General features: G+C 40.8%; 1 protein-coding gene across 1 annotated transcript in view; it reads left to right on the top strand.

The window, feature by feature from the left end:
- calcr (calcitonin receptor) overlaps positions 1-12,207 on the top strand; it is a 66,215-nt gene extending 54,008 nt beyond the window's left edge. The window contains exons 18-22 of the mRNA XM_006787677.2: positions 119-179; positions 350-416; positions 543-761; positions 1,594-1,635; positions 7,905-12,207. Coding sequence (XP_006787740.2) covers positions 119-179; positions 350-416; positions 543-761; positions 1,594-1,635; positions 7,905-8,126 — 611 coding nt within the window. The 3' untranslated portion in view covers positions 8,127-12,207. The remainder of the gene's footprint in view (positions 1-118; positions 180-349; positions 417-542; positions 762-1,593; positions 1,636-7,904) is intronic.
- Positions 12,208-16,048: the final 3,841 nt, after the last annotated feature.

The following is a 16,048-nucleotide window of genomic DNA, read 5'->3' as shown; positions in this document are numbered from 1 at the left end:
AGTTTCATTAGACCAGCAAACAAAGCTAAACCACGCTTTCACAGTTATGTTAATGACAAATGCAATTTCACAAAACTCACTCAAGACCTCATATGGCTCCCATCTTTTCCTCTCCAAGGTTTTCCTCTAGTGCCTGTATCCATCCACGCCGTGGCAAGGAAAAAGTATTTTGACGACAAGTGAGTAATGTTCCAGAAACCTCGGCAAATAAACAGAAGATGTTTACATTTGCGCTGGGCTGTGTGCGGTAGAGTGAGAGCGTGCAGGCGCGCGTGTTTTCATATGTGTGTGCACGCATGTGTATTTTGGGAGGCTGACAGCACTGACTGATATGTTTTTCCTTCTGTAGCTGTTGGATGAGTGTGGAGACCCATCTGCTCTACGCCATCCACGGCCCTATAGTGGCAGCACTTCTTGTAAGTCTGCTAATCCACTGTTTCCACACAGAAAAAGCACGAAAAACTCGTTTTACATGATGAGTCTTTATATTTTTATATTCATTTAGAGTTTAATTCATGATTTGTTTTTTTCTTTTTCTGTAGGTCAACCTCTTTTTCCTGCTAAATATTATCAGAGTTTTGGTTACCAAGTTGCGAGATACGCACCGGGCAGAGTCCAACATGTACATGAAGGCAGTAAGAGCCACCCTGATCCTGGTTCCCCTGCTGGGAATACAGTTTGTCATCATTCCCTGGAGGCCGGAGAACCGGCTGGCTGGTGAAGTCTACGAGTACATAATGCACATACTCATGCATTACCAGGTAGGCACGAGCTGCAGCAAACACACAGGAGCTCAGTTCAGAGAAATCTAACAACGACTTGAAAAAGGAGGCTAGTGCAGCTTCACTGCCCTGGGGATTCAGCTGTTTTGCACCTCGGGCTTAAATCATAATGACCTTGAAAAAAGCAATTAAATTATTGCAATAAATATGCTTAGCATGAGCTTTACTTTATACGGAAACCTTAGTGCAAAACTGAGACAGTGTACAACCTAGATTTGTCCGTACCCTTGGGCTCCCCAGGCTCACGATGCTGATTTTTAATTTTGCATGACTGAACTTTTACGCCCTTAAAAACATCATTTTCTGCCCTGTGGTTGTTATTATCTATTCATGTGACTCCCTTAAAAAAACATTTGGGTTCAACCTTAGCTTTGTTTTATGTTTTAGTAGGTTCTTAATTTACTCCTTCCCCCATAAAGATGACATTTGAAGGAGGCGGGCGAGAAATACGACAGAAGCCGCTCAGTTCAGGAAAAAGAAATGAGGGTTGACCCTGGTAGGCATCCACAGAGGAAAGAGTTAAACAATCCATGAAATATTTATGGCCCATTAGATAATTCTGTTGTTGCCCCAATATGTCTTTGTATTCTCTCTTTAAAAGTTGCTTTCCCGTCTCACTTCTATAAAGTCACACCCTCTAAAAAATAAATAAATAAATAAATCATGTGTCTAAGCAATTCTTTCCTCCAACGGTTCGGCAGATGGCTGCACTGTCTGATGCTACTTCTGTTGTGATTTTTTTAGATGTAAAAAAGCAAACTGAATTTACTAGAAAAGAAATGATTATCTCCCTTTTCCATCTTTGTTTCAGGGTTTGCTGGTGTCAACCATATTCTGCTTCTTCAATGGGGAGGTAAGGGCTGTCATTTAGTTAGCTCATTAGCTAACATTAGCGCTGCTCGCGTGTCATTTGTTGCTAGGTGTAAGAAGGCAGTAAGGGGAGCTTACGATGCTCATTTCCAATTCCATATTTCTATTTTTGGATCCTATTAGAGTAGTGTTGCAAGATTTACAGTTCAAAATCATTTTTATTTATTTTATACTCGCCTATTTTACTGCTCTGTGTTTCCCAGTATCTGAAACAAGCTGCCTTAGCTCCTTTCTTCCCTCTCTCTCTGAGCCAGTTTTCTTTTTATATGCTAGCCCTTCCAAAAAGAAGTTTTGAAAAGGTGGTGATGGGGCTGCTGTGCTCGCAACCCGCTATGTGTCTGACACAATTGGTTCACTTTAATCAGTAAGTAATTAATAAATTAGCTTTAGCGGAAACAAAGGGAAATTAGCCCCAGGACGAAGCTTGTCTTAGTCTTTACAGTCGCTACGTGTAGCTAAGCTAACATTCCTGATTATGAGTATCATATTTTTATTTAAGTGTGGTATCTGTCGGGGTGAGGAAAGTAGGACCCAAAACGCAGGACTCTGCGATGCCACAGTGCACTTTATTTACAGTGAATAGACAGGTAAGTCCAACAATTAACTCAGAGATGTAATTTGCCAATGGTGCTCATCCCTTGCTCCCAGTGCGTCCCGTGCTGTAGCTCCCTTAGTGTGTGTGCTCCCCCAACTCGCTTCTTCGCTCGACTTTCCTGGAGGAAGAAGGACAATCCACAATTAGCCACACACGCTAGTCGACTACCAAGACCACACGCCTAGCACAGACTATACCGGTCAGGAGTAATAATCCCACGTCGACTGTCGCCGCGAGTCCAGGTTAAATACCTCTTCCTAGCCGGGAGGGATGATTACCACCAGCTGGTCAGGTAATCAGCTGCAGGTGGACCGGCAACAACGAAGAGGGACTCCCGATGAGTCGCCCGGACACGCCTCTCCCACGACGGGCGCTTCCGTCAACAGCCCCGAGGACTGGGGGGGGGGAGAGAAGCAGACACACGCACACACACTCTACATACAAACGTGGACAGAACAGTAGACGACACAGACCCCAAATAATAGTCGTAATAATAACAATAACAACAACCACTGCTCACGGACCCCTGAGTCCTCCAGAGCCGGGTCTGTGACAGTATCAATCATAGCGGTTTACTTCTGGCAAGAAAGTGAATAATCCCCCAAATATCTGAGAGTTCCTTTAAAAAATATTGTACCCCTGTGCCATGTTTGACATCATAATAGCTTAGTTTTGATTGAGCAATTGGCCTTTTGGAAAGGTCAACCTGCACATGTTACTCTGGGAGCTTTTCAGTGATTGTGTAATAAAACCGCTCATCCCTTATGACATTATGCATGAGACATCAGACTGCATCAGGTAAAACATTTTCAAAATTTGTTTTCAGGTCAGATCTCTTCCATCTGTATCGAGAAGTGACCCATGAATATCAAACACAGACTCATAGTTTTGGTTTTGGCCTTGAGTACGTGGGTAAAATAGCTGTAGCTTCGCAGAGATCTCTCCAAATTCCAAATGTAGCAGGTTATAAAACATTCCTCCGCTTTTTCCTCTTCTGAGACCAGTCTGGTGCTACAACAGTAAAAGCAGAAGGGTCATGTCAGGCGAGGACTAAGACACACTTTATAAATGACTGTGTGGTTTCCAAGCTCAGCTGAATATTGACTCTTCTTTCTTCGTTCTCCTGTCAGCCTTTCTAAGCCTGTCTGCAGCTGTCTGACAGCAGCATCCTTAACTTGATTCAAACGCTTCAGATCTCAGGTTAATAATGCTGTGAAGACCTCACAGCTCTCCCGACTCAATGTGTGAAACATGCTTTCAAGCTCAAGTCTCCACAAGGGTTGTAACATTAGAGTACACATTTCAGGCATTTGCTAGTCCACGCTAGTGTGTGAATGGCACGTAGACATCAAGCAATTAAACAACTATTTAATTGCTATTATCTGTAATATTTAATTAAGGGGTTTAATTAAGAAATATTTATGCTGTAAATTGTGTTCCCCAAACAAATATTGATGCTTTTTTATGAGGTGTTTTGTTGCAATAGTGGAAAATACTGCAGAGATGCACAAACTCCCGAAAACATTAAAGCCAAGTGAAATAAATTTGTATGGATTGGTCTCCTTTGCTTATCACTTCACACCATGAAAATGGTTTTGGCCAGGGTCCTATTTCTAGCCAGAACCTACTGTACGGTCCCATACTGTGAGGGCTGTCATTAAGAGCAACCATTTGCTGTGCAGGCTCTGCCCTCATGCAGTCCTTCAGTATGCAAAGCAAATGATGTCTGTGTGCAGAAGCACTAAGAATTTTACTGTACAATTCTTCTTCTTCTCCATTTCACAATGAAAAAATACTCCATCCACAGTACACAAAAATGCAATTAGTGGGGTCAGATTAATTGTTGATTCTAATTTACCCATAGGTCTGAATGTGAGAGCAAATGGTTGACTGCCAACCTGTTCAGGGTATACCCTGTTTCTCGCCCTATGGTAGCTGGGATAGGCTCCAGCACTCCCCCACGACCCTGATAAGGATAAATGGAAAATACCAATAATAAATACCAGCCTATGGGAATTTAGGATCTTGATATTTCTTAAAATAATTGTTTTAAGAATAATCTCCAACAAAATCTGATTTTTACAATGATGACTTTAGCTACAAGAGGCTTTGGTGTCCCAACATTTTCCAGGAGTCAGGCAACTTTCCAGGAATAGAACAGCCTAATTAGACTTTGCCAAAACACTTTTAGATCCCAGAGCAATTTTAAAAAAGGATTCTTTGTAGAGATGAGAATAACACTAAAATCTGGCAGGAGGATGGGAAGAAAGAAATGCATGGAAAATGCTTGGATCTGCAAATGATCCAAAGCATACAGTATACCATCACCTGTAAAACAATGTGGGGGAAATGTAATGGCATCAGCTTGTATGCTTTTTCACTGCATATGTTTTGATTTGTCACAGTTGGAAAAATACATCACACTTAGGGAATTCCCTGCTTTTGTCTGTGCTGTTCCACTCTTAAGGCTTACTGCGGCACCTAATGGACATGAGTCATCTTGAAGTCCACCTGTGCTTTCTCTACTGTGACAAGGCAAACACGTGCTGTGAACATGTTCACTCACTAGTGTTTTCATTATTTGTGAGTTGAGAAAAGACAGAAGCAGAATTCTGGAGTGTAACATTTTAATTTCTGCTCAGGTTAAATCCAATCCAATTTATTGGTTTGTGTTTCAACAGAAGCACCTCACACGTGAACAATGAGCCAAAACATACAGTGAAAGCAACTTGGAAGTTTTGGAGGTCAGGAAGTGGAATAATGTGTTTGCAGAGTAGCTGCAGTATAAGCCTTCACAATAATCAGTGAAACTGGCTACACTGGGCACAGAGACACGCCAGGGATCGCGCCTCTGCAAACATAAAAATAGACCAGGTTTGATTCCCCCCCTCCAGTACCGACACTTCTGGGTGTCAGAACTGACGACAGCTAGCATAAAGGAAATTACTCCAGCATCAGATTTTATTTTGCCGATACATCTGCTAACATCATCCTAACTCACACATTTCACAAAAACTAGGTAAGAATCTTAAAGTTTCACAGAATTGTGGCCCCTCAAAATACTGGAAACATTAAAACAAAAGCTCATCGTGGTGTTTTTGTGACTCACGCAGCCCTACGCCAACCGCACGCATTCCACAGCACAATGTCCACGCTAAGTGTTAGAGCACTTAGCATGAGGTGTTTGGCAAAGAGGACCTAGCAACCCACTGTCAAGCTCTGTTTTATGCATCCAGCTTGGAAAATCTGTCACTTATTAACTCGTACATGAGCAGACAGAAAGCAGTCTCATCACCGTAAAGGATGCAAACAATTTGTCAAACACAATCAATGCGTAGGGTGCTACGTGTAAAGGGTGAACACACGAACTGTCACAAGGGAATGCAGTGGTTTGTTTGCTTCACCGGCATAATGGCCAATTCATGCTCTCTTAATCAGGAAACGGGTTTCCTGGGCTGAGTTCAATTCTTTTTTTTTTTATTTCAAGGCCAAACTACAAAGACCTGCCTTGTTTGTTCAATAGCCCCATTGTGAGGTTAGGTCAGTGAGACAAACAGCTTTCAAACTGTATTTGTGACACCAAGCACGACGTTCAGCATGAAGCTGTAAGACTCAGATGCTCATTTGTCTCAGAATGACAATTAGTGGCATAATTTATATCATTAGATCATTCTGTGATAATGTACCCACAGTAATTACAGTGGTATTAAGACATGACTGAATAAAATGATTACCTTTGCACCGTTAGTCCCGTGTAGTTTGTGTTAAGGGAAGAACTTATAAAGAAAATCTACCATATGCTGTAGACAACTTAGCATGCATGTAGTGTGATGCTAATATTGGTTTCCACGAAGAGTTGCTGTTGTTTGTTCAGATGCAGCGCCGGGGGCCAGTCTGCAGGGCTGCTGCCTGAAAAGTTTGAATTGTTTTTATTAAGGAACTCGCAGGAAGACTCTATTGACAAAAAAATAGTTCCATATTTTCTAGTTATTTCAATGACCTCATAGTTTCTAAGACATATCAGACACACACGATTCTCAAGCAAGCTGACAGGGAAAAGCACTGCTGAATTTTGGACTGGGGCGAGATTGATTGACGTTTCTGCATGTAACGCTGTGACTAATGATCGCATTAAGGCTTAAATAGAAGGATTATGAAGGGTTACGTGCTATAAGTCACGAGGGTAGTAATGGATTTTGTGATGACACAAATGGATTTGGTTCACAGTAAATTAATGTGTTTAATGCGTCAAATGGTTGCAGCAAGATAACAATGGTTGTCAACATGCCTATTGAGTTCCCCCCTTGTTGCTTATATAATCACTAGAGTCATATTCTGATCATTTAATTGGTGCAAAGCCTGAAGAGAAAGAAACTGTGCCCTTTGTTTTTTAGTCAGGATGCCAGAAAGAGAAAATTGTATGCACCCTTTGGGATAATCATGGTCATGTTTTCCTACCTTTGAATGGCATCGGTGGAAAGATGCCATTTAACTGTTGTTAGATTTAATAGGTGAAATGTGTGGAAGTAAATTTATTTATAACATGGTTATAGATCACTTCATTATGTACACCTGTTCAGCTGCTTGTTGCTGCATATATCTAATCAGTATTTAGACACGGTCTAGACAACCTCCCAAATTTTAAACATCAGAATGGGGAAAAACGTAATTTAAGTGACTTTTAATGTGGCATCATTGTCACTGCATCATCATTGCTTGTCTACTAGGAGTTTCCTACAAACCATCTCTAGGTTTATAGAGAATGGGCCTGAAATGAGGAAATACCCGGCGAACACATGCCTTGTGGATGTCAGATTAGAGGAGACTGGTCAGAGTTACAACCAAGGTATGCATAAGAGCATCTCTGAAAGCACAAAATGCTGATACTTGAGGTAGATGTGCTTCAATGACCAAAGTAGACCATGCAAGATGTCTTAGCTAGACCATTCTGCTGTCAGATAGGAAGAAGAAACCGATGCTACAATTTGTGCAAGATCACCAAAATTGGACAACAGACAAAAAATTGGAAACATGTTGGCTGAGTGTCGACTTTTGCTGCAGTATTTGGATAGTAAGCTCAGACTTTGGCTGACCATGTCTGCAGCATACCCCATCTTCTGATGGTTGTTAAGGATAATGTACCATGTCACAAAAGTCAGTTAATCACAAACTGGTATCTTGAACATGACAATAAGTTCACTCACTCATCAAAAAAGCTCAGAGGAATGTTCCCAGCTCCTTGTTGACTGTATGCCACGACAAATTAAGGCAGTTCTGAAGCAAATGGGGTTCCTGCCCAGTACTAGAAAGATAAACCTTGTGTATTTATCTCTTTTTATAGTGAGATGATCTGGCCACATGCACAACCTGGCCACCCCTGCCCACCAAAAATGGCTATTTACATTTTATAGCTGTCATCTGCTAATGTGATTGAAATTTGAGTGGCCCACACATGCTGCAGTAATAACATGCACATCAGTTAAGATCATTGTCAGCTGGATCAGTGTTGTCACAAACCTCTCCGACTCAAAACACAAAAACAAAGCTTGCAGTGAAGTCAAATAATTAAATTAGATGTAAAATACTATTATTAAGGCTGCATGTGTCTACATATGAGACACTAAACCACCTTTTTTATGTGCTTGTGTGACATCCAGGTGCAGGCAGCTGTGAAGAGACAGTGGATGCAATATAAAACCCAGTGGGGTCAGAGACGAAAGGACCACTGCTCGATGCGCTCCACGTCCTACACGGCCACCTCCATCACCGAGGTACCCGCCTTCATGTACCATCACGACTGTAACACCGAACACTTGAACGGGCGCCACACGGAGGATTCTGAGCTGGTGGCGCTAAAGTCGGGAGACACGTACGCTTGAGTAACGCCGAGGATAAAATGTGTAGCGGTGGAAAAAGCCGAGGACGAGCAACAAAGTAAATGTACAGCAAAAAGAAGAAAATGAATTCAGTTCACCTGCCATATCTCAGCGATTAAATCTCCGGGGCTAATGCTCAGCTCAGGAGGATGATAGAGGCCTGAAAACAAAAAGCTCATTGACGTGGATTAGCTACAAGGCTGACACTTTACTTTACATTGCTGTTGCAGCTGCTTTTTCAGAACTTTGATGTTGAGAACTTGTGACGTAAGGAGAGCTGCTTTTGACATGTGTCAATTTCCTAAAGCTGCTAAACTGCGTGTGAACGCTCGCAGTGATGGAGGCTTGCACTAGTGTGGAAATAACTGTGACTGTGTGAGGGTAGCAAAGTTTTCTTTCTTTTCCTGACGGTGCTGAAGGTGACAGCGATGATGTAGAGGTAAATAATGACTGCGATGGTGTTGATGATGACTATCAAAGCGAAGTAGACGAACCAATCATTCCTAACCTCACCTATACCAAAGGGTACTGTTTGGTGGTCACGACCGCGGGGGGCGTACTATGTCCAGCTAAGCACAGGTGCCATAAAGCAAAAGACACGGACGCAAACACACACGCAAACGTCAGCAAACCTCATCGACCTGATCAAATGTGCCATGAAAGAGGTCAACTTTCAGAAGACCCTCTCCGCTCCAACCTCTGGAATTGTGTACATAATGTATGTTCACCATGTTTCATTTAAAAAAAAAAGTGTTTTAAATGTTTTAAAAAGATTTTTGTTTTCCCCCCACCCACACTTTCTATCAATGTTTTATCCTTGCCGATTCCCTAGTACGTGCTCAGTAAATGTCCCGTGATGCTGCATTCCTGACTGCTTTGTTGTTATGCAGTTGCTGTATTTGTGCCGATGCTGAAGCTCACAGGGCTGTGACGCAAAAATGCACACACACAAAATACTTCAAAGCTAAAAATAAAACCGTTCTGTTGAGGCCGAAGAGCCACCGGAGTTGATCCACTGTGTTCTGAGTTATGATTCAGTCAGCTCTGCCAATGATTCTAATTTATCCTCAGCCATCCTTTGTGAGCTCATGATGTCTCTAATCTGTCACCTGCTTTTATCGGAGAAATGAAAAAGGCTCGCTAAAGATCAAATCCAAACTGTATGCGCACACTAAACCTACCGATGTCTTAAATGCATGTTCACGTCTTTGTCACGGTCTTGCACAAACATGATGTTTAAACTCATCCATCAGTGGTCCTAAACACGTTTCTATTACTCCTCTGCCTTTTCTTTATTAGGCTTGGTTAAGGGTTTGTTGAAACCTTAGTAAATGCCGTGTCTTGCATTTATCTGTGCAAGGTCCTTCAAATCTGGTCATTTTTTAAACTGCATGTCCAATAAGAGACATTTCAGTTCCACCAGATCAAAACATTTATATTTCTAGAGCATGTAGCCAATGGCTATTAAATCCTCTGGCTGCTCACATTACTGTGATTTGTTTTTGCCTCCTTAGCAGCAACTTCTCTTTGCTTACATTGTCAAAATGGAAAAGCGTTTCAAGTTGAGCTAAATTCTTGGTAAAAAGCATGTAGAAGTAACATCTTATATAATAAAGCTGGTAATACTCGGTATCTTTTGCACTTTTAGTAAGCAGAAATTCAGCAGTGCGTCAGCGTGAGTTGTTCTCGCTGGCGCTCGTGCTGATTTCTCCAAAATAAAGATGTACATCTTTTAACATGTAAACACATTAACTTATCTAGTACTTTAAACTAAAGGCTGAGTACTTGGAGGAGGGGGAGACCTCGAACCTTTTAAAAAAAATATTACTCAAACAGATGTTTGCTCAAGTGTTGTCTGCCATATTGGACGTGATACAACCACCGAATGTGAAGTGTGTGTTCCCCAAGTGCTTGGCAAGTGATTGGCTGTCACTTGGTGAAATCGAATGCAAAGAGGGCGCAGCACCAGAACACTTATGATTGCTGTGGTGGTGATCAAACTGTTGTGGTCACCTGTAAATGGCATAGGAGACACTGTCTTGTCTGCAAACACTCACTTTTAAACCACCAACTAGTAGTAATGTAATAAGACTTGACAAAGTGGATGGAGAGCAGAGAATGTTCCGCTCAGTCAATTATCTTTATTTTTCTGACAAAAACAAGGTGATAACTAAATAAAGACTAATGTATGAGGACAAAAACTATGCTGAAACATGTTGACGTTTTGCCAACGAATAGAAATAGAATAGAAAAAAAATTCTGAACCGAGATCCAATCAAAACAAATTACATTTTTTTTCTTTGGGAGGGAGACTAGATAGTGACGATTTCTAATGAAAGTGCGACAAATAGTCAACACTTGGGAGGAAGACAAGCGTAGACTTATGGACACTTTTTGTATTTCATGTCAACGAAGATCAGACACTTTGTAAACCGTGTGGAGCAACTCAACAAACTTTTAGACTTTTTATTTTAGTCCAGCTTAGATTTAGTCTACTATAATCTTATAACATTTAGTTAACTACGACTAGACTAAAACTAAATTATGTTTTAGTCAAAAGACTGTGACTAAAATGAAGTCAAAATTTGATGTTGAAGGTTCACCTTAAAAGTAAATGTTAGCGATCCACCCAACATGTTTCAAAAAGCTTTTACTGTGAAGGAAAACGGTCTTTGCTTCCAGGTTGTGTCGCACTCTTTGCACTTTCACTGCTGCTCAGAGAGTTGTGTTTGTAGGCAAGTCAGTGTGTTGCATGTAACTACAGGCAACCAAAACACAAGTTTGTTGCCAGGGAGTCACTGACCAGGCTGTAGGCCTGTGTGACTGGAGCCTTAATCACTTGACTCTGCACTGTCGTCATGTTCGTCGCACGTCTAAGCTAAAATCACAACCTCAATACATGATGCCTTTGATCATTTTAGAGATTAGTTTCAACTGTGAACAAAGAATCACTATTAATAATTCTGAAATCACAAAAATCAATTCAAACGTGTTTGAAAAACTAAATTGGCTACATATATATATACATAATGAAAAAACATTTTTACTTTCATTTTATGTGTACGTGGTGCATTTGTTGAACGTGTGCTCAGTTTTTATTTGCCTTGTCATTGTCAACTGTCGGGCACCACCTGTGAGAGATTATAATAAGAAAAAGCTCTAAATACATATAATCTTCATAGACATTGTGAGATCACTGTCCGATACGGATAAGAGATGCTCCACAGGTATCCATGCAGAATAAGTTTGTACATTGTAATGATTGTAAGAATTGGCTTGTTGATATTCATTAATCTGTAAGTATTTGCTTTCTTTAATCAGAGGAAAATCATATGAATGCAGACCATTTTAAAAAATATTTTCATAGCTATATAGGAGATTTATCTGAGTACATCTGAGCACTCACCACTGAGAGCGAATCACACAGAGTCACTCATGAATCAGTTCAGAAAATCAAATCATTTTGATGAAATTACTCAAATCAGGGATGCCACTATTTACTAGTTGTAATGGCGCAGCTTCGCTACAGTACATAAACCGCACACTGCACAAGCTGAATACATTCAGTCCCTTTTCATGGCTTCACCTGTCAAATCCCCACACAGCCCCCACCCCTTTGCATAAAACAGACATTGGGATATGTTTCATATTTCAGTGACTTTTATGTTACCAGCTGGCTGTAAGGAACTAGGAAGGACCGTAGAGAGACAATCATGATGGCAGAATAGGTTTTACTGATTCAAATGTTTTAGTATGAGAGAAAAACTATTTATTTTAGTATGAAATACATCTTCCTCTTCATTTTTATTATGGTGATGTTTCCTGGATCTTGTGCACACTGTAAGACATATTATTAGTGTTGTGGATTCTGGATTCTATATATTTTGTATGTTTGTTCATGCCCATGTAAATACAAGCAAACACTGTGTACATAATAGATTTTTGCACTGTGAAATTCTATGATGATTATTTTTGTTACCCCCCCCCTCCCTTCTCATTTATTTTTGGCTTGTGTTTGTCTCTTTCTCCTTCTCAGCTTGGACTAGCAACATCTCAGAGCTGATAAAAAAAATGTATTTTGTAAAAGCCACAACAATTGGTGTTGTTTTTTTTTAAATCTTCCACCCATTTAGCACAACAACAGAGACATATCATTTGGTGTCGCTCTCTATGTCTTGAGCAATCAGCAAAAACAGAAAGCTGTGGCGTGAATGCAAAAGGTAGAAAAAGATGAAAGCTAACAATCGGAAAGTGGACAATTTTCAGAGTCTGATGACTTAATGATTAAAAAGCGTGCTTTGTTTTGGGGTTCGTAAATAATTCGGTAAGATTATGGAGTTTAAAACCTTTCTGAAACAAACTTTGTTTTCCAGCAATTCTGCAAAATTCGGTGTTGATTTAGCAGCTTACTCGCCAACACTTTCTCCTGTCAACATTTCAGGGTTGAGAGAATTTGTTTAATGAGTGTGCAGGGAAAGCAGGGGAAGTCTAGCTCCATGTGGTGTCTTGCCTTGTGATTCCTCAAGGCAGTGCTGGCAGCGCTTTACAGCCCTGTTTTATTTTAAAGGTTCTGCCTGAATTGCATAATAACATCTGATGTCTGTAACAGGAAAAAATCCACTGACATGGATCCGCTACAAGATGAATGTCCGCGTACACTCCATAACATATTAAAGTAATTACGATATGTTACTCACAATGGTGAAGGCTTCATAAGTCAGCAGTTCAGTGATACTTGATATGCTGTATCCAGGAGACATCTAATCATCTAACTAAAAGAGATCAGACCAAAGCAGTTTCTGAGATGAATAATCTCCAGTTCACCCAACATTTTAAGGAGAAATGTAGTCTTGGACATTGCTCAGAATCAGTGTTTGGCCCAGGATATACAGTAATATAATTGGTTTACAGAACTACTTTAAAAAAACCCAAAGCGCTTGAAAACTCAAAGAGCGACTCAACATTTTTACAACGTCTATTAAAGGAGAATCTACAAGAAGCCAGAAGTTGATGAGAGGATATTTAAAAGGCTGACTGCTAAACAACCAGCTTCTCTATAGTTTCAGAGTACAGGTAAGATGAAGCAAAGGCTTTTCACAATACAGCAATAATCCTAGCCTTCAGGCTAACATTAGCTAGCAGACTACTTTTAGTGCTTCGCAAAGACTTTATTGGGGAGGTTTGCCAGATTATTAATGGCCCCCCAAAGTATATCTCATCTTAGACTATTTTTACTTTTTAAAAATTCATCCAAAGTACTTGTAGAGTCCCCTTACTCATAGTTTGACAGTTTAGCTATTGGTCCTTTCCATCTCGTGCTTCTTTTGGGATTGATCACTGATGCTGCGTCGCTCATTATCATTCAGGTTCCTCTTGGTTGAGTCGCTCAATCTGTGGTCAAAGTTTAACTCTACAGTCTTGAGCTTCATTAAGACTTCTGTGGTGAATCTATGTAGAACCTACGATACAGCGTACGCCGGTGGCTGACACCATGGCCACATTCATACTTGTTAACGTTAACGGTAATATGCAGTTACATTTCTAGACAGCAACACGTCTGGTTTCGCCGTAGGTTATGGTTTAGGGTTTTGTTACGAAGTTCCAAATGCATACGTTAACCACAGAAGTATAATTTTACTTTTAGGTCTTTTTTCTTTCTGTATCCATAAATCCACTAGAGTCCACTTAAGCCTGAGTGATGGAAAGTTGGCCATCAGACGCCGCGACTGTGCTGACTCATCTGTGGAGAATTTGCATTACAGTTACATACTACGCATGCGCTCCAGGTGCCAGATTGCTAGCAGACCTCTACAGGCTGTATCAAAAAGGATAATCCGATTTCAAAGCACTTTAATTCTGCAGCCGTTCACCAGTAATTATCAAACCATGTACTGTTAGAAAGAGGGGATTTGTGAGTTTCACCCTGTTGCTAGTAGATAGCATAACAAAAGCAGCGGCTGGAGTGACTCCAGACATGCTCACAAAATAGACATAAGCTGTGCTTCACGAGGGGAACACATTCATTCAAACAATTGTGAAGATTGGAAGTTTTGTATGTAAAACTATTCAACCATATTTTTTAAATTTACCGCAAGCTTCTATGTCTATTACTTAAAAAAAATACTCCTTTGAAATCAGGTGATTCTTTCTGTGTATTACAGGATGTGGAGTCTCCAGCTGTCTCTGTCCATGTCCACAGTGGAGTATAATTAAGGCTTTAGACTGCATCTGACAAAACCTGAGTCTGCCAGAGCGCGCTCGGGTCAGTGAGACATACATTTAGTCAATAACAACGCTGAGAATCTGCGTGGATGTCTGCGTACCTGCTTGTTTTTTCTGACTTGTTGTAGAAGAATTTACATTAAAATTCACATACTGCTCACACACCCAAGGGAGGTGGATTTCAAGAAGACTTCAGCAAAATATTACAGGAATGACTGCTGTGTTGTATTGTGTCCAGTTGTCTGTGTCCATGTCAGCAACAGAGTACAATCAAGGCTTTAGACTGCAGCTGATGAGGGACTGCAGTCCTTCATCTCCATCTCTGGAGATCCTCTGTGAAGATCTGACCTGGGAGGCCGCTCTAAGCTGCTGAAGGTGAAGCGCTTGTTGCTGTGCTGCTATGCTGAGTTCACGGCAGCTGCAGAGCAGAATAGCGACTACCTTCACCATAAAATAAGACCATAAAAACTGGGAGTCCATCTGCAGCACAAGCTATGAACTGGGCATGCAGCCAGATTTGTTGCTCAAATATTTGTCACAAAGAAACTCGCAATTAAATTTCTGCCAAGCAACCCACCTGCAGACTGTTGTTAAATAATTACCTGAACAGTCTATGCAAGTCTGAAACTGTATGCATACTCTACTGATTATGAAGACGTTAAACCCGCACAGTGCAAGAATGTCAGCAAACTGCTGCGAGAAGCTTCCGTCTGGAGAAAAGGTTAACGTGGAGCCTTTCAGAAAAATGTCAGCAGCTGCTTATTTCAAGTCTTTCATTCCCTGACAGCGACAATCTCACAGTACACTGGACCAATCCCAAAATATGTGGTGTGCGCCCATTAATCGTAGATAAAAGTGATCATGATGAGCGTTTTGCTCAGCTGTGTTAAAAGATGAAATGACACTGGTCCACATCTAAATCTCCAGCTGTGCTTCTTGAAAAGTGCTTCCAGTTTGCTTCAAACCTGAAACCGTCATGTAGCTAAAACTGCTCCGATCACTGTTGTCAAGGATTTTTACTTTTCTTCCCTGCCCACACGTTGGACTTCTTAATGTCCACCCATTCCAGCTCAAGTGTACTGACTGAGTATGCTGTACCACTCTTTCACCCAGGGTTTGGGGTATTTTCTGCTTTCATGGCCAGAAATTCAGCTGAGCAACTCAGCAGAAGGCACAAGGATATCCAAGAAATGGTGCCTTTTTTTACTCTAGCTCAGCTGGGTTACACACAAAGACTCAGAGGGCCATTTCATTTATCTACCTCTTAAAGCTCACACTCCTGTTTCTGGTTTCATACTGTGCTGCTCTCAACCCAGCAGCACCACCAACCCTCCAACCAACCTCAATGTCACATTAAATGACCAAACTCGCCTGGAGGACTCGAAGGTCAAAATTTTACCAACAGATTCTGGTGTTTGACCAGTTGGTCATGAACACAGTAAACCATTAGCTTTGATAAAAAAAAAAATTAAAAAAAAAAGATAGGTAACTGGTGCACACAAATGAGTGAATTTTATCTCATTCTGTAAATTTAGTTTGATCAATTTCCACCTCCCAGTCAACTGTACTGGGGAAAATCTTTATTTTTAAGTCGCCTCTTTACATTTATTGATGCTCAAACATGCCTTTTTAGGGGTATGATTAGAGGCTGATTTTATGTTATTGCACCAGACCTCTGGAAGGCTTTGGACCATTTTTTAATT

Source organism: Neolamprologus brichardi, chromosome 22 (genome assembly GCF_056152115.1).
Source record: "Neolamprologus brichardi isolate AB-2024 chromosome 22, ASM5615211v1, whole genome shotgun sequence".
Classification (NCBI taxonomy): domain Eukaryota; kingdom Metazoa; phylum Chordata; class Actinopteri; order Cichliformes; family Cichlidae; genus Neolamprologus; species Neolamprologus brichardi.
The sequence above is the reverse complement of the archived record's forward strand: the minus strand, read 5'-3'. Positions and strand labels throughout refer to the sequence as shown.